Genomic DNA, 26,560 nt, shown 5'->3' with positions numbered 1-26,560 from the left:
TGTCCCGCTCTGTGCTGCCCGGGGCCCAGCACACGGCAGCGTAGTGGATAGCAGAGGCTACCACAGAGTCATAAAAAGTCCTGAGCAGAGGCCTGCTCACTCCGAAGGACCACAGGCGACTTTGGCCCTACTTGTACAGGGCCTTAGTGTTGTGGGACCAGTCCAGTTTATTGTTGAAGTATCGTGATAAAATTGATTTGGGACAAAAGCATGACAGTTCAACACACACACACACACACACACACACACACACACACACACACACACACACACACACACACACACACACACACACACACACACACACACACACACACACACACACACACACACACACACACACATTAGGAAAGGAGAGGAAAGCTCTTGTAAAACCTGAGTGTAACTAAAGGAAATAAGATGTTAATTTACCTCACACACAGTGTACACTATAGTGAGTACACTTAAATAATAACAATAATAATAATAATAATTGTGTAGTATGTATGCTCACAGTAGAGAGTGAAGTTCACCATATCACCTCCAATTCAATGGCTACAAATTTAATTGTGCATCCGATTTGCGCTGCAATCATAGATATGGTGCATCCGAAGTATTTACGTTTCAAGCTCTTTATTTAGGATCTTAATAAATCAGCGTTTCTCCTTCAGTAGAAAAAATAAAGACGGTGGAATGGAAAAGTATTTTGCTTTTATGGAGCACTGAATGCCATTTGCACAGAATGAGAACAAATCTAATTCTACTAAATCAAGCCCTGAAAATGTGTTTAAATATATGAGACAGAAAGAATAAAAACTTAACACTAAATCGTGCAAATCCTGCTTTTATTCAGACTGCCAGTATTTGCATATAAATGTAACGTTTTATTAATCATTAGATGAGTAGCACTGCCCGCAGAGCTAAGATTTTTTTCTTCTTTTCATATTTTTACTCAAAGGTCAACAAAGTTTTATTAAATTAAATTTGGGCTAAACTCCCCATGATATATGGATGGCTGTGAGTCCTCAGCTTTTCTGGGTCAGGGGGGAGCTATAAACTGACACACTATGATCAAACCTGTCCAAACACAGCAGTGCCTGTCATGACTTTTAACAAATGAAATACAGTCTCAGAGGAGATCGGCATCATCTTTGCAAAATGTCTGAAAGTGGAAAATGTGATTCCAGCAGGGAATCACAAAGGTAGACGGTGGAATGTGTTGTCAAACATGTCCCATCTGTCCTCCACGCTGAGTTAGGAGAGCAGCAGCCTGACATATATGGGCTGGAATCGTACAGCTCGTCTTCTTCTTCTGTCTCTATCATTGGAGAGAGAGGCAGGAGATGATGGATGTGTGTGGACTATGTTCCCACTCTAAAGTATCACCTAAACTCTTTTTTTAATATATATATATATATATACCATTTATATAAATATTTAACTTTTTTTTACACATTGGACATCTTTTTTTACTTTTACATCTCTTCTCCATGTTTCTAATAAAGGTAATGCAGGGTTGAGAAGAGTTCAGGGACCAGTAACATTGACCACTGTGGCTATTTATTAGCATCCCTGACAGCAGAGGTTCTCAACTTTGGGGTTAGTACCCCTTTTGGGGTCCCCAGGTGCCTTTCAGAAACTATGAATATTTTTTGAACAATTAGAGCCGGTTTTTGTTTATTTTTACCCTTTTCTAAACCAAACTTGCATTTTTGCTCCCATTTTTGCCACTTCATCAAATTTCAATGCTTTTTCTGCACCTATTTTCCACTTTAAATACATTTTCAGCACTTATAAACTCTTTTTACCACTTTTTTCTCCTAATGTTGTATATATTATTGACACTTTTAACCTCTTTTCACCATATTTCATGTTTATTTTAGCTAATTTAATCACATTCACGATTTGTCGTGTCCTTTATTTGCCAATTTAAACTAATTGTTCGGACTTTTTCTGCCACTTTTAAGCCAATATTGACACTTCTGTCCTTTTTGCCACTCCAATTTGCTATTTTTAACCAATTTCTGGAGTTTTTTTCTGTAAATTTCACCACCACCATTTTTATTTCTGATTAAAACAAGGATTTACATCTTTAAGATGATTATATACTATGGCGCAAACACTAAACGTTCCTGGATAACAGTGGATATTATTCAGATGAATAAATAAATGTGGTTCTCACAGATTCATAGAACAATGGACCATCATTTTACTGACTTTATGGATGGACCCCAAAAATCTCTCCCCTTTATTCCCCCTTATAGATGGTCCTGTCTCCACATGACTGTTCTTCAATGTTCATGTTTGTGTTCAACCACCTTCAGCTACAGTGGGGGTCCCTGCTCTGTGGAACCTTTATTTTGGGGGTCGTGGGCTGAAACGGTTGAGAACCACTGCCTTAGAGGAGGTCAGAGCTAATGAAAGGATTTGCGTCCCCCTCAGCCTGCAGCACATGTTTCTGCCTCTGGATGAAATGACATAGCATCCTCCTTAACCCCAGACCCCCCCTCGGCCCCCTCACCCTCACCTCTGCCTTGTTCCCCCACCACAGCCGTCGTTACTCAAACGAGCTGAAGCTTTTTCCAAACTCTGTCATCATCTGTCTGAGCTTCACACTTAAAGGAGTGTGCACGCTGTGATTCCCATCCAGATTATCTCTTAGCTGATGACAGCATAGACACCGTTGGTGATGCATGTGTTTCCTCATGCTTCATGTTAGAACGTTAGCAGACCCCAGCTCTAATCAGCACGTAGAAGTAGACCGCATCCTCAGTTTTCTGTTACTTTCTCCAACCAATCTATCACCTGTGTGTAAACTTAACAGCTGATCTAGTTTATGGGGAAAAATACTGTTTTGAAGAAACTACACCAGTGGTTCTTAAACCTTTCACAGTCCCTACATTTAACATGTACCTCTTACTCCTGCACACAGAAAAAACATAATAATGTAATGTCATATACAATGTAGCCCTACAGTGACATTTGTCTTTGAATTGTACCTATTTTGTTGAGGAATAATATATAATAAAAAAAACTCACCACAAAGTGTGGCAGGAGGGGGATCTGGAGGGGGATGTTGATGACTATCTTCTTATTCAGAATTATCTCATGTTTGCTTTACTTAATTCATTAGTCTACTGGCATTTTCAGTGAAAAGCAAATCTCTTTTTTTGGAAAAATAAATCTAGAAATCTGAGTTGATTGAACATATATCAGTAATACAACATATTCATCACCCTGAAACTGTGAAATACAACTTACAAGAAGGGTGAGATTGAGAGGATGCAGAGAACTCTGTAATGTTTGGCTGAATTTTATATTTGCTCTTTTTTCATAAGACAGTTGTTCTGTATGAGGGGGGTCTGCATCTGACTCCTCACTGCTGTCCATGGACATGCTAGTAGCTGGAATATCCACAAGTGTAGCGCTGCTAGCATCTCGGTCCACTGTGCACCTCGAATATTTTGTGTTGGTATTGCTGGCAGGTGACGCTTCAGCTGTGGGCTGTGTAGTGGTAGCAGTCGATGTGGAAGAACATTTATCTTATTCATTTTCATCTTTTAGCCATGCACGATGGAATGAATCGATGTGAGAGCAGAGCGACTGGCCATGTAAGGCATTTTCTCACCAGAGAAATCAAAGTGTAATTTGTGGCAATGCATGGAGGCTCCAGACTGCTGGTCAATTTATATTCTAGTTTACAATGTTCTCATGCTGTTTTTAATTTCCATACCCCACTTTGGGAACGTAGGAACAAGAGGAGAAAACTTTTTTACTGTCAATAATAGAGAAACAAAACAAGTGGCTTAAAGCTGCAGTTTGTAAAATCCTCAATTTTAGATTAGTGACAAATGTAGGGACTTTATCTTGTTAGTGGATGTTTTCTGGTGTTTTACAGACTCTGACATGAACGCACGTATAACTGTAATTACTGGCCTGAACAGTGGCTGCTGCCTTTAGCTCGTACCCGTCACAAGCACACAGCTGCTCTTAGCAGCATTTAGACTGTAAAATAAATTCACCTTGAATAAGCTTCTCTTAGGTTTACACACGATTTATCCTGTCTGTTCTCGCTTTGCCCCTGAAGCCAGTGTGTGTGCGGCAGAACCTGCACAGTCACGGAGGTCCGCGAGGACGCAAAGCAAAAGCGGCCCGTTCCTCCTCAGTGTTTGTGATTTTATTCTGTTGCTTCTCCACATCAGTCTGCCTTTTTCCTCTGGATTTGCTGTGTAACTGTTGTGCCTTACGCTGTTATGGAGACTTCTGCTGGAACATCCGAAAATGTCACTTTACTACCGATGGTGCGTGAACGTGCCTGACGTCAGTCAAGCAGCAAATATTAACGCCCAAAACAGCTGATGGAGCACACGTGTTTGTATAAAGATCTCTGATTGACTGACATCCAGCATCAACTTCATTTACAGCCAGATGAAGGAGCAGAGATTCACTGTCCACTCAGAACACTTTGGATTACAATACATGCACAAAGATGATTATGGATTTTTGACCAAATTATGCCAAAAAAAACTTGCACGCTGCAGCTTTAAGTCTCTTTGAATCATTATATGCTATACATGAAAGATCATTTTTCACAATCATCATTTATGTTTTAGAGAAAAATTTCCTGTAGAGAATCCAATAGGAATAGAAAAACTCCCCTCAGGATGAACAGGATCTGAATGGATTTAAACTAGCTGGGATCCACTGTTGTTATCTATGTCTAAAGGTTATTTTTGTTTATTACAAAACATAAATAACATTATTTTCTATCTGAGTCAAATAGTTTGACGTCAATGCTCACAATTCCTGGTGTTAACTATAGCAAACAAAGTATATAATATCATTAGGTAAACAAAGCACAACCTAACTTGCTAGTCACACTTAAGCCAAATTCAGGGGTTTATCATTCATCAATAATCATTTATTAGTTTTTGTTTTTTAGGGACATAAAAGAGAGTTAAGTTTTGTTACCTTATTGATTCCCATCACTGTAAAATAAGTATAATAATATTGTCAATTTGCTGACAATTTAATCCACTATATTCAACCTTGCCCACAGGATTTTTATTAGATTCTTGTGCAAAAAGGTCTTAATTTCACAGTTTTTATTGTTTTTAAATAATTTTAATTTTTAGTAGTTTTTTCTTAAAATCAGTCATCCATTATTGTTCGATTTCTATTTCTGTTGGATTACTCAACCCAAAGGGCCAGAGTTACTGTATATTTTTTATGTGGTGTTTGTATCGGAGAGAAAAAATGTGACTCCAATGATTGTTGGAATAAATGAAAAACATTGTGTTTAAAGGGCGTTTTTCAGAGTGAGCGTTTCAGCTTCGTATGTTATTCATCTTCAACAATGTAATAAGCAAAGGTAGAAGTAAAGTAACGCAGCATTTCCCAGAACACATTTCAGCTTTGTAAACTATACCATCTGTACGCTCACGCACAAGTTCTTCCATTTCCCATACCACATCCACCACTGCTCCCATCCCCTGTAGAGGACTTCCACTGACCCTCCTTGTGCAGCAGATCATAATCCTGGATCAGCACAGGCAGGTCTTTGTGAGGGACCAGGAGGATCCTCCATAAATCTCTAGTACAGATGGAGGAGCGTGGCCGGGCTCGTCTCAGCGCTCACACACATCCATCATGTCTGCGGTCCACCTATGTCCCTCTGCTCAGAGATGCTCTCACAGCTCCCATTGTCTCCAAATGGAACCCACTGTTTTCTTTACAGTCCCTGTGATTTGCATTGAAAAATGACCCAGCAGAAAAGTGAATTTAATGAATGGAACAAAGTGGCGACTGCCTCCTGCTGAGTTGTGTCTAATTTAGATCAGTATCAGCTTTCCTGTTTGGTGCAGGAGGTCAGATGAAGGTTCACTAGCATGCAGTACATATTGATGCTTATGTTTTCACTCAAGCTCTTAAGTCAAAATAACACTTTAGCAACACATTAGTATGTTTATTGAAATATGTAATACCCAATGAAACATTCTATGTATTAAATGGTCTCCAAAATTAGTTTTTGTTCATCAACAATAATGCAACACCCAACTTTTTACACTTGATGTAGAATTCAGCAATAGACAATAAAAGGGTTCTGGGTAAGGGTTCCCGATCTGATATTGATTGCGGATATCGTACGATATCAGCAAAAAATGGGCATTACATCTATACATTACATTTATCAACCTGCGTCTAAAATCTCTGATTAGTATACGTTACACTGCCCAAAAAACACCATCATGCATCAGTTGGTCATTTTCCTAAACTTGCATATTTATCCTAATGTTCCCATGTAATGTACTTTATGCATAATGTGTAAGAAGAATTGCTATTGAGATAATGGTGCAATAAATAACACCTGAGTTCGAAGTTCAAAGGCTTCACAAGGACTTCATTCCAGGGTCAACCCACGTTGGAAAACAAATTCACAGGAAACATAAAAATGCTTTTACAACTTGAGACATTCCCAGACTGGATTCACCATGAGCAGAAATATCCAGAGGGTGGTATATCCAAATGTCTGTGTGCTCTAGAACATGGGTTTTCAAAGTGTGGTGCGTGCCAGAATTCTTCAGTGGAGGCGCAGCGTGCAAACAAAAAATTAATCAGAAGAAATGATGGTAATTATCACAAAACGCAGAAGAAGAAAGGTTGAAAGTGTCTAAAGCTGGGTTTCCTTTACAGATTTTTGCACAATAAAAGTGATATTTCACAAGTATAATTGTGCTTTGAACGTGTTTCCATTTACCATTGTTTTGGGTACGAGCCTCGTAACTCCTGTGAAATCTCATCCCATGAGGCTTTGCTGCAGAAAAACGGACGCTCAGAACCTCCTTAGAACACTCCAAATTCTTTTGTAGTTTCACGTCTAATGTGGCAGTAATAATTTTCAAGTATAATGCTAAGAAATGTCCCGGTCTCCTCTTCTGTTTACATGTGAAGTGGTCATGTGACCGGTTACCTCATGTCATGTGACCAGGTTCTGTGACGTGTGTTTGCAGAAAAAGTGTTTCCATGGTGCTTTTGTGACACATTTCAATACTGAAACCTCTGAAATTCCTCCTCATGAAAGCGTCAAAACGTTTTAGAGATATTTGAGTGTTTTTTTTTAAATTCAGGTGATTCCATTACCAGTTTTTATTGCTCTATTGAGATGTTGTGCATTTCCTTCTGACAGCCTGTATCCAGGTATTTCTGAGGCTTTCTGTTTCTTTCTTTCTCTTCTGCTCAGTTTGTTAAGGTGTCAATGGTGGATTTCTGAAGCGTCTGACCACAGGTCTGTCCGCTCTCCTCAGAGTTCACACACTCGGGCGCACCGCTGCGTCATGTCCCATGATTCTTAGCGGTTCCCTGTAGTCCTTGTACTGCTGGGACGTGTTTTAAAGGTGTTGCTATCATCGTAGCTCGTCTGCCAGTCTCTCCTCTAAGCTCGTGTTCATCTCTCCTGCTGTTTCAGGCGGTGAAATGCAGGGTTGGTGTTATATTTATTGTGGGTCGATTCAATGCCAACTACGTGGAGAAGTCAGTGTGGTTGTAAAATATGAGCTTTGCTTTTAATTGGCCTGTCGGACTCCTCGCAAACTCCATTTTAGTTGAGTATGAGTTGAGTATGAGTTGAGTATGAGTTGAGTATGAGTTGAGTATGGTTGAGTATGGTTGAGCCTTAAGTGTGCATAGATGTGTGGGAGTGTGATCATTATGGTGATACAATATGTCTCAATTTTTCAAGTTTTTATTGAATTTATTGAAGATTTTTTCTTATGGATAATTTATCCCCCTTTATTTTATTCAATTGTAGAATATGTTTAAGGTTGAAATGTATGTAATTCACTGGTTAATTAATGAAATGGATCAGTTTTTCTCCTACCTATTGTTGCTGACTGTTGTTTTCTGTTTTAGTAATATCACCTGATTAAGACTTTTCTAACATTCCAGAGGGAAAGAAAAGTTCCCTTTGATGAAAATGAATTTGTTTAAAGTTGGGTCTTCTTCAGGGTTGGCTTCCTTTCTACTACAGAACAAACAAACAAAAATAAATTGAAGCGTTATTGCTTCATTCAGGAAAAGTAATGGTGATTCTGATTGAAACTTACCTGCATGAGATAAAGTTAATGTTTTCAATTTATTGTCTAAAAATAAACATTTAAGACAGTAATCAGCAAAACTAAGACGTGAAAGAAAATGTGACGTTCTCTTTTGCATCATTGTTGTCATTGTATGACACAAATACAATGAATGTCTTGATGTCAGGATAATCTTAAATTGAGAAGACGTTCCCTGTTCTTCATACCAATATTTTAATGGGTCCTAGTTTACTGACCGTCATTCTGTGTTTTGTTCTTCTCAGATATGTGATGAACTGGATGGAAAATCATCTACTAGAGATGTCAAAGACCTTCTGGATCTCCTGGAAAACGAACACATAAAGGTGAGTCTGATTCTTTTTAGTCATAACATTAGAAAGTTTATGTAAATGTTTTCCTAATTGTATCTTAAAATCAGCAAATATCAAATCCTACCAGATGCAGAAATGATGTCAGTATTTTAATTGTGCAATGCATGACTGCAGCCCTCCCAGAAAATATATATATAGATTTGTTTATTCTAAAAACAAAACTTTAAGTCTATCTGAGTCTGTGTCTTGAATCTTATCAGTTGGTTTGATTGTGTGTTTGTGTAACGTGTCACATGCGTGTGCTCCAGGTTCCTTCTGATAATCCATAAACATGTATGTTGGTAGTGAAGTGGATAAACTGAAATTACCTGTGTGTGTGTGTGTGTGTGTGTGTGTGTGTGTGCGTGTGCGTGTGCGTGTGCGTGTGCGTGTGCGTGTGCGTGTGCGTGTGCGTGTGCGTGTGCGCGCGTGTGTGTGCGCGTGTGCACGCACAATTTACCAATTCATCTATTTATTCTTATTTTAGTCATCCATCCATTCTCTATACCCGTTTCTTACTGCTATGCACACACACACACACACACACACCATGTTTTCTCTGGAAGTGTGATCCATGATTTATAATAATATTAATGCATCAATTTTATATAGCACTTTATCATAGACACTCAAAGTCACTTTACAGAATTAAGGCACTATTTTTTCACTCCACATTTAGTGGTGGAAAGCTAATGTTGTAGCCACAGCTGCAATCATCGTTTATGATTTATCGTCAGAAATATTCTCACTGGTAAGAATTTGTCATCCCACGATATAAACGATAAATTCCCATGTTGGAAATTACCGTTTGTCCCTCAATTTAGCCAAGAATGCCCCTAAAAAACTTGTTCCACGGGACAAAACTGTCTGTTTGTTGTCAGCTTATTTTTCTCTGGAGCGGAACCTTGTTTACGGAAGCTCTGCAGCGAAGCCTCCGCTGTCGCAGTGTGCACCACCCCTCCCACCACCCAGCTCTCTCTCTCTCTCACACACACACACACATACACATACACGCTCACACTCACACTCACACACACACACACACACACACACACACACACACACACACACACACACACACACACACACACACACACACACACACACACACACACACACACACACACACACACACACAGAGGTGCTCGTCACCTGAAGCTACTATGATGATACATCATCGACCACTACTTGGTTAAAACCAAACAACCATCCAATAAAGTGAACCAATCCAAGTTCCTCCATCAGATCCACCCAAAGTTCCACAAACACGGGGACAGAGATGAACCTGTAGCAACGATTATGAACTGGAAACTCAACCAAAGCTAACTATGCTAAGCTAACACACCGACACAACAGACTGGGCTAAGAGCTAATGCTAACCACTCCATATAAGGAACAGACCTAGTCTTACTGTCATAAAACCACATGTTTATGGTCAGATTTAACACTTTACTATGGAAGAATAAAAACTAAACATGTCACACGTTGTGTAAAATAAATATTAACATAATAATAATGTCATTATTCATTCGTCCAAACTTGTGAAATGTAATATTTTTAATTATATTTCACGTGTTCACAGACAAAGCTGGTCCCATTAGACTAATGTAACTATTGAGATTATTACACATAAATATACTGAATGATTAAATCATCAGCTTGATCTGGTTTAATTATAGGAAATCAGTTATTTATCAATCATAACTTTATGTAACTCATAAGATAAATGTAACAAGATTCAGCAACAGTAAAAACACTAATGGAGTTATTTGTGCTTTTCATGTGCTTTTTTTTTTTTTAGAAAATAATTTCATTTTAAATGAGGAAATAAATGAATTACATACAATAACATTAACAGTGATCCAAATGCACTAATGAAGTGCCTTGCCCAAGGACACAATGGCAGATACCACTGGGGATGACTGCCTTCCCACTGTGGCACCTGGAATTCCCAGTGGTCTCCATATTACTATTAATAATTACTGTATCAGTGATTTCACTCTGACTGATGCAGTGAGTAGCTTCTCATTCATTGAACAAACGTGCTGAAAGACAAATCCTGTGATTGTGGAAAAGATGTTGATCTGTTTCTGGTTATTTTCATGCAAAAACCAGGATGTATTTTTTGTTAAATCTAAGAGTATTGATGAAACTCATAAAATTGGGTTAAGAACTGTCATTGAACTGTATTAATAACTGGAAGAATGGGGGAACATTGTCTCAGAGGAAGGAATGTGGGAGGAAAAAGATCTTAAATGATGGCAAAACATTTGGTGAAATTAAATCATAGAAAAACAACAGTAGAACTCAGGGCTACGTTTAATCATGAAAGTATGAACATTTCCACATGCACAATGTGAGAGGGTTACCTAAAAAAACAACTTCAATTTGGTTAAAGGTTAGGATTGGATTGAATTGATGCCCTCATCATTCCCTGTGCTTATCATGGTCAGGTCCAGGGTTAGTGTATATTTGAACATCCATCAACAGAAACATGAGCCACGCTGGTCCCTAATCTTCTTTTGCTCATTGAATGGCAGGATTGCCTTCAGCGTTAGTCTTTAAATATTTGTTTGTGACATCAAAGTGCTTTTTAAAAGTCATTTCCCTTTGCAGCAACGTAAACATTATGCTCTATGATGTGTCACCACACTGTGACATCACTGGGTGTGGTCACATGTGGGTTTAAAGTTTTTAAGTGCAGAGAGCAAACAGAGCGCTAATTTTTAGCCTGTTTGTTTATTGCTTTTTAAATACAGCTTTTAACTCTAATTTACTAAATACATTGGCTGGATGGGGAAATCCCGTCCATTCACTAAATTTAGTGGCTTTAAACCTATGTTTTAGCATCCCAATAAACTGTTTTGACGACCTCTGTGAAGAAGTAGCGCTGACCTCTAAATTAAGACAAAAACCACTACCTTTCCAGTGACAACTCCAAAATCAACTGCATTTGCTTGAGCCACATCAATATTCCCATCAATATTCAATTGTTTCCCTCCCCAATTGTCTTCAAACACATCCAAGTGAGCTTTCAGCTTCAGTGCAGAACGAGGTCAGCCAAATAACTCCACACCAAACAATGGAAAACTGATGGCTTCTGCTTCCTCTAGTGTGGACCACTGCTGCTCTGGCAGAGAGACGAGCACCCAGAGCCAACACAGACAACTCGCTGCACAATGGCATTCATCATCGCCTCAGAAATTAAAGCCACTGGTTTTGTCATATTTCTTGCCTGTAGAAATCCACAAGGACTCACAAAGTGCTCTGGAACCCCCTCATCAAACCGCAACACTTGTGACTTTACTGGAATGCATTGATGGTATTGTAGTGTAAAGGGAATAAAGGTGCACCAGGCCTTGGAGGTGGATTGTAATGTAGGTGTGCTGTGATGGACAGCTTCATAGGCAGCTACACAAATAGAGCTCTTTACTGCACTGTTAAGGTTCACATGGGTCCAAAGCCTAATTCTGATCCAATCCAGCTTTTTTATCCTCGCTACCAAGTGTGGAAGGGAGATGTTGGTTTGAGCTCTGTCCGTTTGAGTTAAAGGGGACAGTTTGTCTCAGAAACCCTTTAAGATAGGATCACCTTCAGGGTATCAACACCCTGATGGAGTTTATATTATTTTCTGGAGTTATTGTATGAAGGTAGACATGTTGCAAAATGTGAGAGCTTGTAGAATGTGATGTGAGCGTGTATAAAAAATCCACACACGTGAAATAAATTTAATGTCACAAATTATGGAAAAAAGTGTACAGACTGATATTTACACATAAAGTTACAGCTGCAAACTTGTAATCCAACATTTATTCACATGTTTTTTAATGACTTGCATAAATGAACGTTTACAACAACAACTCTCCAGTAACAACTTCTCCAATCTACAGATGTACAAACTACTTTTCTCGTGTGAATCGCGCTGCTTGAGTTTTGCAACACATTTTGTGAGACGTCTGTAGCAAAACTGATTCATGCTTGTAGAAATGGCCCCTCCACTCCCCGCTCCCCCGTGTATGTGATTGACCAATCAGAAGCGAGGATTTGGAGACAGTGGGCTGTGTCTTTTTAGCACAGCAGCCAGTGATATGACTGAAACAAAGTCACTTTTCTTCACTGTAAAGGCAGGATGCTGAAATTTGCCTCCACAGATTGTTAGAAAAAGGTTGTTAGAGTCGTTTATGAACAAAAATAGTCTTAGAGAGTGATTCTCCTTGTTTATATTTAGGTTAACGTTATGTGGAAATGAGGATCGAGAACTGACAGCTGATGCAGTGGCCAAGTGTTTAACGTATTTTACAATATCTACATTCTGTATAGTGTGACGAAGCAACATATTAATGAACATGTCTGTGATCTGTCTCATAAAAATGTAGAGGATCTGTTTGGAGCCATTTCCAGGTAATGACTTTTTTGCACAGGCAGTGAGAACTTTGACTCGGTATTTGACGTTATTTGGTAAGTCTGTAGGTACAGTATATCTCCCATGTGCATTGTCCTCATGTTTTATGTTATTTTTATTTTGATACCAATTATTTGCTCTATTGTTGATCCATTATCATCCAAAACTGTTTTAACTTAATGCAGGACCAAAATATACTGTATGAGTGTCATTTGAAGTGTTTTTTTATTACTTTTCTGACTCTTTGGTGGTGGAAGCAGGTGACTGGTGTAATTCAGTGAACTGTGGCTCTAAAACACAAATGGATGGCTGCTACTTTTGAATGGCCTCTCTGTGTGATAGTAACAACATCAGTCATAATTATAGGTGAAATGATCCATTCCTGGGGTGGGGATATAAATCTCTTTTCCTTTTCTACTTTTCTTCTCCCTTCTTCACCTAAAAACGTTCTCTTTTTACGACCCGCACATGAAAAAACAACTTGTACCATTATTAGCGCCCCCGCCCCTTACCCTTCACAGTAAGACTAATATTGACAGTGATGAAAGTGCCAATTATGATGGCCGTCTGTTTCCACCAGCGCGTGAGGATTAAGCTTTGTGTTTGCACGCTTGCAGAATCCGTTTGACTCGGGGTGGTGCTAAGCTAAGGTTCAAGGTTTGGAAGTAATATCCCAGTGGGTCGTATAACAGCATCCCTAAGGTAGGAACCTCACAGCAGGGTACTTCCCGCCTATGGGTGAACAGCTACTTTGTACCAATTTGACCGAATCAGCTGAAAAACGAGCATGCCTACTAGGTCACGGCTCAAGGCCTCAAATGAGGGGCCAAATACCAGGAATGTTCTGCAGGTTTATTTAGTCAATCTCTGTGATCTGTTTTTCTACCATCGCTATTACGCCTAATGAGCACTAACACAGACAACCAGGAGGTAATTGATGCCTAGAAAACATGGCTGCTTTAGCGTCCCTTTCTTTTCTTTTTTCTCCTTTCTCCATGCACTCGCTTTGGCTGCTGGGCCTTTTTAGAGGAAGAGACCCCAAATGTGATTAAGCCACTAATTCTGCAACACTGATGCAGAACAAGACTTACTAACTCCTACCAGCTATTTGTGATAGAGAGAAATTTCTACTATGTAGTCGTACACAGCCAGGTCAGGTACCATGTGCTACCTATTAGCATACAGCTGCTATTGCTACTTCCTCTAAAGGTTTTCACAGGGAATTATCCGTGTCTCTGTTACGGGTTGTTAGGCATGGCTGTAGGGAGTAGTGTATGATCGGCAAAAGTCAAAGGAAGTGCCATGAATGTGACGACACACTCCGGTCAGGATATGAGGGTTGATGGATAGAACTGAGAGCAAACAGTAAAAGGCAGGTCAGTAGAGGAAAGGTTAGAAAAAAAACACACTGTATTTTCTTTTGACTGATGGATTAACCATAGTTCTCTGATTTATAACAAATCATTGGATCAATATTTCAGTCTAGTCAAATATTATTCAAATGATTTGTTTAAGCCATTATTTATTCCATGCCTTGTCCATATTATTCAGGACACAAACTAAAAAGTAAAAGCACTATTTGTAAAATTACTGCAGGTTTCTTTTTCAGTCCGGATATGTATTATTAATACTGTAGTTTCAATTTTTTTATTCAACGTCCTCCTGAGCAGAGCAGATGGACCTATATAGACTCATCAGCCAGTGCTTGGAGTAAGTTATAATAAATAGTATAAAAAAGGTAAAGCTGCTGGAGACGTACTTTTTTATTGACCATATAAAGACATAGTGTAAAAGCAAGGGCAAATTTACCACTCAAAGGTATATATTTTTTTATTTCCACTGTAAAAACTCTCCAATTGACATTGTCAAAAAGTTTTTGTGCATTGCATTGTGGGATGTGGAGTCCCATAGACGGCTGCATTAAAAGTGTTATTTCTTCATTCTTACCGTGATTTCTTGTGTTTTTTCCCCAGACAATGAGGACAGTGTTTAACGACACAATTTAATTTTTGTTCCTGGTATTCCCCATGATATCACCTTAGGCTGTGACACATTCACTTTCGGCCGGATTCTAATCTTTCTGTGTAAACCCCAAATAAACAACCGCCATTGTTTTGCTGCAACTTTCAGTAATGTGTTGGGAAGACACTTTGACAAAAACACTTTATCTGTCAATGGAACCTTTCTGATGTCAATAAGAGTATCTTTACAGTGGACATCAAAACAAACTTTCAAGCAACAATTTCGACCTTTTCTGTCTTTTTTTGGGAGCAAATGATCTCCAATGTATTGATCTGTGAGGCCTACACACTGTCTTTATCTAATAAAAACCTTTAATAAGATACTCAATCAAGGCTGAAACATGAGTTCAGTAAAGGTTCAGGAGTTCAGTAAAGTCACTTTGAGTTTGGATGACCAATCACAGACTCAGTAGTGTTGTCTGTAACTCTAACCACTGTGACCTGTGACCACATGTTTAGCAACATCTCATCATTTAATCCTTGGTTTTCTAGATGGTTTCCTGAGAACAATGTGAGCTACATTAATATTCATAACACTTGGTCTGGTTGCAAGAGATGTTTTTCGTCTTATTTTGGCTGGAATATATTTTTATACTGAAAATGGCAGATTTCAGAGTTAATATTCCAGACGACTTGAGGAAAAAATGTGGAAAACAAATACATTTCTGCTGTAAATACACATCCAATGATTTTACTTAGCATTAAACTAATTGTGGCTTGAGTTTATATGTTTTAAAGATGTGTGCAATTGAAACCTTTGTAATGCTATGCTTCGGCTATGCTTCATTGTGGACTAACACCAGTTCAAGCCCGTAGTCAGGACCTGATTCCTACTCACATTTATTGTCCTCATCTGCAAATAGTTTGGTCTTTTGGAGCGCCTAAATAATATTTCATTCCCATGACAGCATTTCCAGATATACAATACCTATTGATTGTGTGTTTATGTGCAGAGCAGATGAAAGCCAGGGACATGTTGTTAGTCCTGTTCTGAGAATTGTACAAACTGGGGAGGACTGGAGGCGAAGGAGGGGTAGGAACGATACATGACAGATAAATGAGAAAAGGAGCAAACAAGACAGCGTCTGAAAGAGGTTTGAACCAGAAGATGGACAGCAACAGGAGAATTTAGGAGAGAGGAAGGAAATAAATTGAAAACATGGAGTGAAAGTTTGCGTTCTGGGAGTTTGTGCACTTAGCTTTTGTCTAGTCTGCATTTCTTCACCCACTCTGTGTAAAAAAAAATAAAATTAACTCTTAAAATTGCTGGTCAATGAGGGGTTAAAGGAAACGCTAGCATTTTTTCAGGTTTAAGTAATTTTTTCTGTCCAATACAATTGCTGAAATTATTGAAAGAGTAAGTGTTTAGTCTAAAATTCATATGTCAAACTCGAGCCCAGGGGTCAAATCTGGCCCTTTAGAACATCTAATTTTGCCCTCAGAAGAAATTCTAGAGAAAACATTAATTTTAATGAAAATGACCAAATAGTTCAGTGGTAGATATCTCAAAATCACAGATTCATGAAACTCCACAATGTTTTTAGGGGCTCAAGGTTTTTCCATGCTTCTATCACATGAATGCAGTCATATTATCACTAATTACACAAAAATTGGTTACAAAATCTACCTGATATTCAAAATTAGAGCACAATAATGTTAAAATTGCCTTTTGTTTTCCCCACCTAAAATCTGCGGCCCACTTAAGATCAAATTGGTCCGTATTTGGCTCCTGAACTAAAATGAGTTTGACACCCCTGGTCTAAAAGATGCTGCCTTTCAAAGGTCAGACAAGGACAAGACTCTGGGTTGAAAGCACATGTAGCTTCCCATTTTCTTTTTCTGCTGCTGAATTCACCTAGAAGTGTAAGAAACACAATTATACAGGTATTCCTCCTTGACCTACTAGAAAGACTAAGAAGAAATATACTTGAGTCTTTGTAAAGGTACAGGTTTCACAGTGTGTGTTGGTCAGCTTGCCGCTGTGGATCCAAAGCACAATGCTCCAGTTGTCTCCTCCTCCTCCTCTCATCTGCTCCTAGTTAACAACATCAAAAATGGTGTAGTGCAGCATGCTCCAGTGTCATAAAACACAGTGCTCGTCTTCTCAACATATCCTTCCCTCTCTCCTCTCCTCTCCTCTCCTCCTCTTGTCTGGCACTGGAGCTAGAGAGCTTTTTCTCACTTTCCTCTCCATTCCCCTAGGTTGGAAAAAGCTGCACGCTTCCAACTCCATCTTGCTCACGCAGTCGTTAAACAGTTTGAAAAATGAATGTCTCAATGGCATCATTCTCGTCTGCGCGCCGTCTCTTTTTATGACTGCATGTGAATGTGTGAAATATCAGAGGCGCCTGAGAACTTCATTACTTTGAGCTTGCCGACCAAACACAGCAAAACATGTCATCTGATGGTGTTTGCCGCTTTGCTTCATTGGATCTGGAAATGTTGGCAAAGGTTTTGTTCTTTAAGGTGCAGGTAGCAGTAAGCTTTGGGTCATAGGAGTAGTGGTGGTTACCATTATATATATACTCTATGAGTTCCGCCCATAATATATATATATATATATATATATATATATATATATATATGGCCTTAAAGGCCATTGGAACATTAGACTCAAGTAAAAAGATAATTTTTTTTGCCAGGTTTTCTTTTTCTGTCTATCAATCTGTTTGTTTTGTGTACTTTCTAGAGCTTGCTGTTCGTCCATGACATAGTTGCCCAGAAGAGTTATGACCCCGCTCTACCTCCGCTGCCTGAAGACATTGACGATGATGAGGATTCTGTCAAGATTATACGACTGGTTAAAAACAAGGAACCACTTGTGAGTACTCGTTCTTTGTATTTGCCATTGAGCTTATCGAACTAATTTAATTCTAAAACTACAGATATCTCTATCCGTATCATCCAAACGGCCTCTTGGATTAGAAGTGAAACTTCTTCAAGAACTACAGCGAATGCTCACTAATATTCATTTAACTGTAATGAGCTGAGTTGGAGGTTTATGGTGTTTTGGTGGCAACTTTCCTCACAAGCCACCATTGTTAATCCCGCCCCTCCGATATAAACTAGCAGCTGTCTACTTGACATACATTGTTCTTTGCACATTTTAAGGTGGCAGTGGTGGCGCAACGGTTAAGAAAGCAGGCTTGTAATCGGAGGTTTGAAACCAACCTGGGCAAGTCCCTTAACCCTAACTGCTTGTGTTGTACGTCGCGTTGGATGTACAACATGACGTCTGCTAAATGAAGTAGTAATCTTCTAATCTTGTAAAGTACAGACTGGATGTGTCTTAACTTCTTCAGGAGTTCCGCCCATAATCAAGGCATTTTTTGGAATTTCCAGTCTAGACTCACGTCAGCCAAAACCTTGGGGTTAGTTAATTACTCTTTAGGTATGGAATAAATGTGACAATAAAACTAAACAGGCTAAGTTCCAAAGTAGTCAACTTTACCTCAACCATATTTCTCTTCTTCACATGCTGTAAGTGCTGTTTACTTGAGCCTGAAACTGAGCAACCGTTTTTATCAAAGCACAGCTTACATCACTAGTTAAGCCGTTTCTATTGAGGCAATGCAACCCACAACCTTGAGTTTGTAAGCAGAACCTTAATTACACTGCTCCTGGGCACGAGTATTTTCAGTTAGTCTCGGCCAAGTGTCTGCGAACAGCTTCCTCTACCATGCTGGTCACTGGTTCTTTCTTAATGTCACATGCTTCTCATGTCTATGGTGTTTAGATCCAGGTCCAGACATCAACAACCACTAACTGCTTTTACATCCAGGCCTGGCATTCTCATTTACACGCCATCCATCAGTGATCTTGGTCTCTGCAGCGTTTGATGGCTGCCATTCCACAAATTCCTGGTTTCGTGCCAGCATGTAGGGCTCATGAAGGAGTGTGCCACTGTGACCTTTGACCTGACCAACCTCAAAGTGGGGAAGCTACTGGTTGCTATTTTTGCTATCAGGTTTGAGATTCTTTTATTTTGAAAAGTGACCTCCGTGTCTTGCTGCACCCATTCTTAATGAACGGTCAAAGATCATCCACTGTCCGTGCAAAGCTTTAGCATGTACTTAAGCCCCTCCCACGTTACATCTCGTGCTGGACATGTCCTAACCCCAACAGTCTTATTTTCTCTTTGTGGTTTTTGACCTAACCACCATCTTGGCTCCAGGCCGGCGCGCTTATTTCACCACACCCCGGCGGGAAGCAGAACACACCTAAGCCATTTTTGGGTTCTTGCCTTGTTGCATGTTCTCTAGAGCTGTTGAGTGTAAAAATGTGGCTTAAAGGAATTCTAGCTCCTTCTGTCTCAAAACACACATTGTCGCTTCCTGCCAGGGGCTGTCCCAAGCCTGACTTTGGATCACATTTCCTAAAACCATAAAGTGATTTAATGCCACCCCAACTTAATTACAAAGCTGGTAAAACTCCATTACGCAATTTGATGTTTTTGGTCGAAGTAGTTTGGCTCCTCTGCAAAACACATTTACAAAGTGTGATATTTTGTATTCTCTTGCAACAGTGAAGGTGTTAATTATGTCGTATATATGTACCATAATAGTGTGGCTCCACGTAGTTTACAGGTTTGGAGACTGAATGTCATTAGGGGTCAGAACCAGGTCAGGGTTTTAGAAGGGGCTCCATTTACTGTGATATCACAACAGTACCACCACAGTATAGCAGTTAAAGCCTGAGACCAGAGGTGAAAGTAATGGATTACATATACTTTCGTTACTGTAATTGAGGAGCTTTTATGGGTACTTGTACTTTTTTGAGTAAATTTCTGAATCTGTAATTTTACTTGTACTTAAGTATTTTTTAAGAGAAGTAAAGTCATTTGTTACATTTCTACACCCAACCGTTACTGAGTAAATTTAAATGTTTTATTTTAATATGATCAACAGACATTGTGAAACTCCAAAAAGTAAAATGACCAGACAACAATCAAATGCATCACATCATAGCCGACCAGTCAGATGAAACATAATGCACAGCGCCAAAACAGCAATGAATGCTGGTTATTTTCTCAGTCTTAGAGTTCATAAATGTAGATATTCTTAGAGCCTGAGAATGTTATTATTTTTTAATTGAATTAATTGGTGTTAAGATTTACATTTTGACATAACTTTTATTTTGTACAGATGTCTTTGTGGAAAATAAATTAAGATTCTTTAACTTTATACATGAGATGTACCAAAAATAAACATGGTCGGGTGAAAGTAAATAGTTACTTTTACTTTGAGTACTAATTAGTTACACTACTTTTTACTTGTGCTTAAATATTTTATGTATGACTTACTTGTACTTGTATTTAAGTACAATTTCAATCAAGTAACAGTACTTCTACTTGAGTAGGATACATCAGTAATCTGCACACCCACATTTTCTTTCTTCTTACTGGGATTTCTTTGGTTTCAGACAAAGATTATAGTGATTTGCTTGACACCATTTCTGTTCTAGTGTGTTACCGTTATTCCCGAGAAATGTAACGCAATTTTCCAAAATAAACATACGGTGATATAAAATTTGAAATGAAATCAAGTAAGAAAGTTTCAAGAACACGAAAAGACGCAATGACATTTGGCCGTCTTGCTTCTCGTAGTAGCTTACACATTGCAGTGTTTACAAGATGGAGGACAGCATGGAGATAGTGGCTGTTCCGTCAACTTATAAGTCAGTTGTGTGCACTGAAAAAACAATGCGGCTAAAACCGGGAGCGAGCAAACACCACGGTCAGCGCACGCTTGTCTGGAAACGGGCTAACGTGTCGTTTGAGTTGCCGTGTTTCAGTGTGAGACAGAGCGTGGTGGAAACAATTAAATGTTTACGCTCACGTGCTACTAAAGCTACATAACAGTTAGAGCCCACAGCATTGAGACAATGATTGGGAAATGAAAAGCTATACCAACATTATATCCGTACGCAGTGCCCCTATTTGGCTAGTGGTAGGTCAGTCATTGGCCAGTTTAGGTCACGTGACTAAGACTAAACCTAACCCTAACCCTACAAATGGTTGTGATATTGGGTTATAACCTAACCCTAACTCTAAGACGCTACGTACTTGTACTTTGGTAACGTACCAACAGCACCGGGGGTTGTCCGTACGGTAACCGTACGAATAGACACTTTCTCTTTGAATCACCCACAGGCCAGAACATTGGTGCAGTACTGAAAGAGGAGCTAATGAATGGGAACTCCAAAATATAAAAGCCCTAAAACAAAAAAAGCTTTCAAAACATTTATGTTTGAGAAATGAGAAATGATAATATTTTTTTTTAAAAGTACAGTTAGATTGGTAATTTGTTTTCATTCTATTTGTGAAACAAAACACTCCCACACACCAACTCCAACTTATGCAGTAAAATAGTTTTTCATCAACAGAGATTTGTTACACATTAGTTACATTTTTATTTTCTAAATCCTATTGTGAGTATTTTGTATCGTGAGCACTATAATGTATTTCATATAGTATCCTGAGTTGACTCTTTCATTACATCCCTAGTATTCCTAGTGATATTGGAATGACGTAACAACACTTTTATGGCGAGTCTACATCCCACAATGCAATACGTGAGAAACAGAGATGAAGAAAAACTTTCAAGTATCTTTCTCAACCCTTTTCTTTTCTCTTTAGACTAAATTACGTTTGATTCATTGAGGCATACATTATGATTTTGTCTAATAGAAAGTATTGTGGGTAGAAACTTTAAGCTACTTTAGGGCAAAAAAGTATTTTTTCATATTGGAATGAGAAGCTAATATCAGTTCACTGCTCATAAACTTATAAGTAAGCCACACGGGATAACCACTACCCATAATGCCCTATAGCTATAACTCAGACTCTACCATAGTGTGGACAACAGTTTCATATCGTTGTCGCTGAAAGGCTTTTCTCAACTAACAATAAGTATGTTTTTTATGGTCATGGACAAAAATGAGAACTGTCTGGGGAAAAGAGTGCAATGAATCACCTCAGCAGGATAGAAGACACCTAACGTTACCTCCCATTGAACATATGTGGAATCTCCTCAATCATTCCACTCTGATCATCTTGGGTCAGAGCCAAAGTCTTCCATCTCGTCACCAACTGAAATGAATTTGTCCCAGGAGTCTCTGCTTTTTGCTCATCACGGTTTCAGAGGGAAATGAAAGAGTCACACACCTTAACAGCTGTTCTATGGAACTAATGGGCTTTCTATTAAAGATTAATGCTCAGTAATGTGTCTCCTTTGTCCATATGTAGTCAGGTCTGTGTGCTTTCACACTAGTCACACTAACAAATGAACTGTCAAGTACCGGTAGTTAAAACTTAACTTTTTTATTTGGACTTAAAGTAAACAATTATCAAAAAACAAATAATATATTATCCTCTATACGTGGCTTGATGAATGTTTGAACACTTATATTTAGTTACTATTATGAGCCCCTTAATGCCACGTAGAGCAATCTCATCATAAGGTCAACTTAGTTTCTTCATCACACACACACACACACACACACACATCTGTAAGTGGCATTAACCACAGATAACAGACATCAGGTGTGTGAACAGCTGCTTTTCTGTAGCTGTTCAGGCTTAAAAACCTGACGCTTGTGGCTGTCGCTCGGGCAACCATATCAATAGAAACATTAAAACTATATAGAAATATGAAAATTCCAGAAAATACCAAAATAGTACATAAATCAAAGATCCTGTAACACAAGCATTAAAGTGGGACCATGTTGTATTTTCACACACTGTAAATCAGTCTTCATATAGCATATATCACTAAATTCTCATTTGGAGAGTTGTTTATTGGCTGGTATGTATGATTGTTCTGCCTTTTATCTACATTTTAGGTTATGGAGCAGGGCAGAGCACTAGGGGTGTCTCGATCTCATGTTGATATCGGATATCGGTTCGATATCAGCCAGAAAACAAATATCTGATTTTATCGGACTGCATCTAAAATCTCTGATATAATATATATATATATATATATATATATATTGATTTTTTGGATTTCTTTTTTCTTTTCTTTTATTCAATCATAGAATATTCTTATTCTAAAAGGTTAATTAAATGTAATACATTTTTTAATAATAAACGGGTCATTTTTTAAAAATAATCAAGCCTTTTCTAACATTCCACACTACAAAATAAATAATAAATATATGTATGGTTCGTGCTGATATCGAATTGATATCGGCCAATACTCAAGGCTGCAATATTGGTATCGTATCGAAAGTGAAAAAGTTGTATCGGACATCTCTACAGAGCACACAGTTGGGCTAAGCAATATAATGATATAGTAATACTGTAAATACTGTTGGTCTTCTTTTTTATTTATTTTTTACCATGTCATTGGTTAGCACTAATATATACAGTTGTTATGTAATGAAATTATTATATTATATCATAATAATATAATTATTATGATATAATATAACACATGTAGCCTATTGCTATATTTTCGTGGCAGCTATACATTATTTACTATTGGTAATATTAGAATATAATATTTATCAAGGTGTTGAATTATATTATCGTATATATTTATTTACTGTTCCGCTATCTGACCGTCAGCTCTACTTTACCCGTAGAAACCAGAGTCCAGTTGCACCATCAGACCTGAATAAACTGAAGTGGTTTGAGCTCAAAGCCAGTTATTATTTTATGGTATTATAATCTGGGTTTAATACATTATATTTTAAACACGTACAAAGACATGATGTGTTTTCATGTAAACACGATTTTACCAGTTTCCTGTTGACTTACAGCTTCAATAAGAAGCCACTGTACGTTCTCAATAATATTCAGAAATAGAAATAGCAGTCTGGATCATAAATTGTTCCGTCAGTTGGAGATAAATAAGTAACAATAGTTTTTTTTTACAGTATATTTTAGAGCAGTGGTTCTTTCTCTTACTTTTGAATCCAAGTACCCATTTGTGTGACCACAACATGCTGCTCAGAATAAGATGAAACAACAACTATAGAACATAATAATGGATGAATGAGTGATAACACACATTTTAAAGAATCTTATTTTGTAAACCAGTGGAAACAAACAGTATTTAGCCTTCCTGAATGGATTTATTTCTATAGATTTTATCATTTACGCTCGTCTTCCTCCTGACGTGGGACCAAGACTGACTTGATCATTTAAATCATCATTTTTGTTTCAACTAGTGTATTCTGTTGTTTGTTTGTTCTTTTTATTTTTCAGTATATTTTTGTCTTATTTTGTGTGTTGTTGGTATTATTTGAATTATTCTCTCTCTGTGTGGGTTTTTGGTATTGTTTGGTTGTTTCTCTGTTATTTTGTGTATTTTTAACTGATCTTGTGTGTTTTCATATCTAATTTAGTGTGTATTTGTTGTCGTCTTGTTTGTTGCTGGTAATATTTAGAATTATTATAGTATTTAACTAAAAATAAACATATTTTTAATGTTTTCATTTGTTAATAACTAAAGATAATCTCTAAAACCCTGTTTTAGAGATTATCTTTAGTAATAAAGTGGTTTGTATTAAAAACTAAAACTTGGGTGAAGCAGAGTACACACATCATAAACCATTCATGTCCCCTTGCAATAATTCAAATGATGTAACCAGATCCAGAGGATGTGCCACAGTTTCATTATGTACAATCCTTATTTTAAAACATACTGTTCGTTAAATATAAGGTTTGCAGAGAAACGTCTGCATTCTAAAGGCTGACACACAAACAGACATAGGGAAGTGAGTTTGTGGTGAGTGGACCACAGCTCTCTGGGGTGACCAGTGCTATGATGAGAACATTAGAGGCCGCTGAGCTGCGTTTCTCTCATTTCAAGACACTGGAGGTTCTGTCCAAACAGATGTAAAAAACAGACTCAGATTCTTTGCATGCATTACATGATGTTGTTTTTATGTGGCACTCGTTTGTGGGTGACCCTGTTTCTCTTCATAGTTTGACATTTGAGACAAAATATTTTAGTTCTAACTACCAGATAAGAACTTCTTACACGTCTGTGGAGTGAGTGGACTCTTGTCTTTCTGCACTTCCACCCATACTTTGACCGCACGTCCATTTATCCCAGAAGATGCTAGAAAATCCTCATTTCCAGCAGTGTAACATCAATGTCATCCTCTATTGCCGTGTTTTTTCAACCTTTTTGGAGCCGAGGTACATCTTTTCATTAAATAAATGCCAAGACACACCACCAACCAAAAATGTAAAAAAAGAAGAAAAAAAAAACTTTGTAGTCTATATTAACAATATACAGTCATTCTTAAATAGGAATCAAATGAACACAAAGAAAAAACCTTTCATATGTCTTCTGTCTGATAAAAGTGCTATTGATTATCTGCAGTTATTCTTCTAAGTGTTTTTAATAGGAATCGAATGAACAACAACAACAAAATCTATTAAGATCTTTCATATTTCTTTTTTCACATAAAAAGTGCAATGAACAATATGCAGTACCGTAATGTCCAGACTATAGAGCGCACCGCTGTATTGGCCGCATTCCAATAATTATCAATTTTCCAAGAAAAATCCACACAAAGGCCACATCGTCACATAGCGTCATGAAGCTTGAAAACGGGAAAAAAAATCCACACGTTTGGAAAAAATTGTCTGGAAATTGCAGTAGTTTTTATCAAAACAAAGATATCTTATTTTTCATATTTTGCATACTTGATACATGTCATAGGATGGATTTAAAAAAAAAAAGTAAAAAAAAAAACATGAAATATGATTTAATTACACAATCTTTTAGTTATTGTTTTTTCTTTTATGATGTATTTTTCATGATATAGTTTTATATTATTTTTTTTAATTATGTATAATATATAAATATATTCTCAATATAATTATGTCTGTGTGCTTTGGGACGGGGAGGAGCTTAAAGGGACACAATGGCATATTTGCAGACAATAATTAATTAGTTTTCAAAAATCTTTTTTAGACCAATGAGGTGAAATTAAATAAATTCCCACAGAACACCAGACAATCTGTTCTATTCGTCCTTTTTGGCTCACATCCTTGGTTTTCCCATCATCACTTTGTACTTGGACACTTCAGTGGAAAATAGCAGCATCTGTGCCCTTCCCACACCAGCGTAGTGTTGTTTTTAACACTGTTGTCGACTTTATTCTGCTAGGTGTAAACATGTGTCATCATTCAAAATGATAAATGGCTGATAAATGTGTGTGGCCAACATACATTATCCTTTCTTTGATGCAACGCTCAGCTGTTTTCATGTGTCTGGAAGCTTTCACTGACAGACGCACTGATTCAGAATGCTACAATATGATGGATTTATTCACTACCGATGTGATTCAATAGAAGCCTTATACAAATCCTGAAAAAACTATCTCAATTTGGACTTTTAATGTATGACTATGTCTAAATTTTAGAAAAACCAGTCCAGGCTGTTGAGAATTGATGACGCTGGTAATGAGACTCGAATAGAGACGACACACACATGGTAGTGTTTTGTGGATGGAGCAACGCGTTTTCAAAGTGATCCATCTTTTAGTTGATGGATGGGCCTGAGTAAATCAGACAGAGATGTGAAGTTATGCCTTCAATTTGTTAAAAAAAAAAAGGAAAGCCTCTATGTGTTGTTCCTGTGTGTGCTATACCAGCGTGTTGAATTGTGCACGTGAAAACAAGCACAGCCTTCAAAGCCACATCAGAGGAATTCCCAGATCCGATCTCATAGTCTTGTGAATGAGGGCTGTGAG

General features: G+C 38.0%; 1 protein-coding gene across 2 annotated transcripts in view; it reads left to right on the top strand.

Annotated features, from left to right (window-relative positions):
* The window catches only part of mpp7a (MAGUK p55 scaffold protein 7a), a 235,382-nt gene that overhangs the window by 114,881 nt on the left and 93,941 nt on the right, over positions 1–26,560 (top strand). For both annotated transcript variants that reach the window (XM_028434276.1, XM_028434274.1), the window contains exons 5-6: positions 8,336–8,416; positions 17,535–17,666. In XM_028434276.1, coding sequence (XP_028290077.1) covers positions 8,336–8,416; positions 17,535–17,666 — 213 coding nt within the window. The remainder of the gene's footprint in view (positions 1–8,335; positions 8,417–17,534; positions 17,667–26,560) is intronic.

The sequence above is a fragment of the Gouania willdenowi genome, chromosome 20, assembly GCF_900634775.1.
Source record: "Gouania willdenowi chromosome 20, fGouWil2.1, whole genome shotgun sequence".
In the NCBI taxonomy this organism is placed as follows: domain Eukaryota; kingdom Metazoa; phylum Chordata; class Actinopteri; order Blenniiformes; family Gobiesocidae; genus Gouania; species Gouania willdenowi.
Note: the sequence above shows the minus strand (reverse complement) of the source record. Positions and strands in the feature narration are given on the sequence as shown.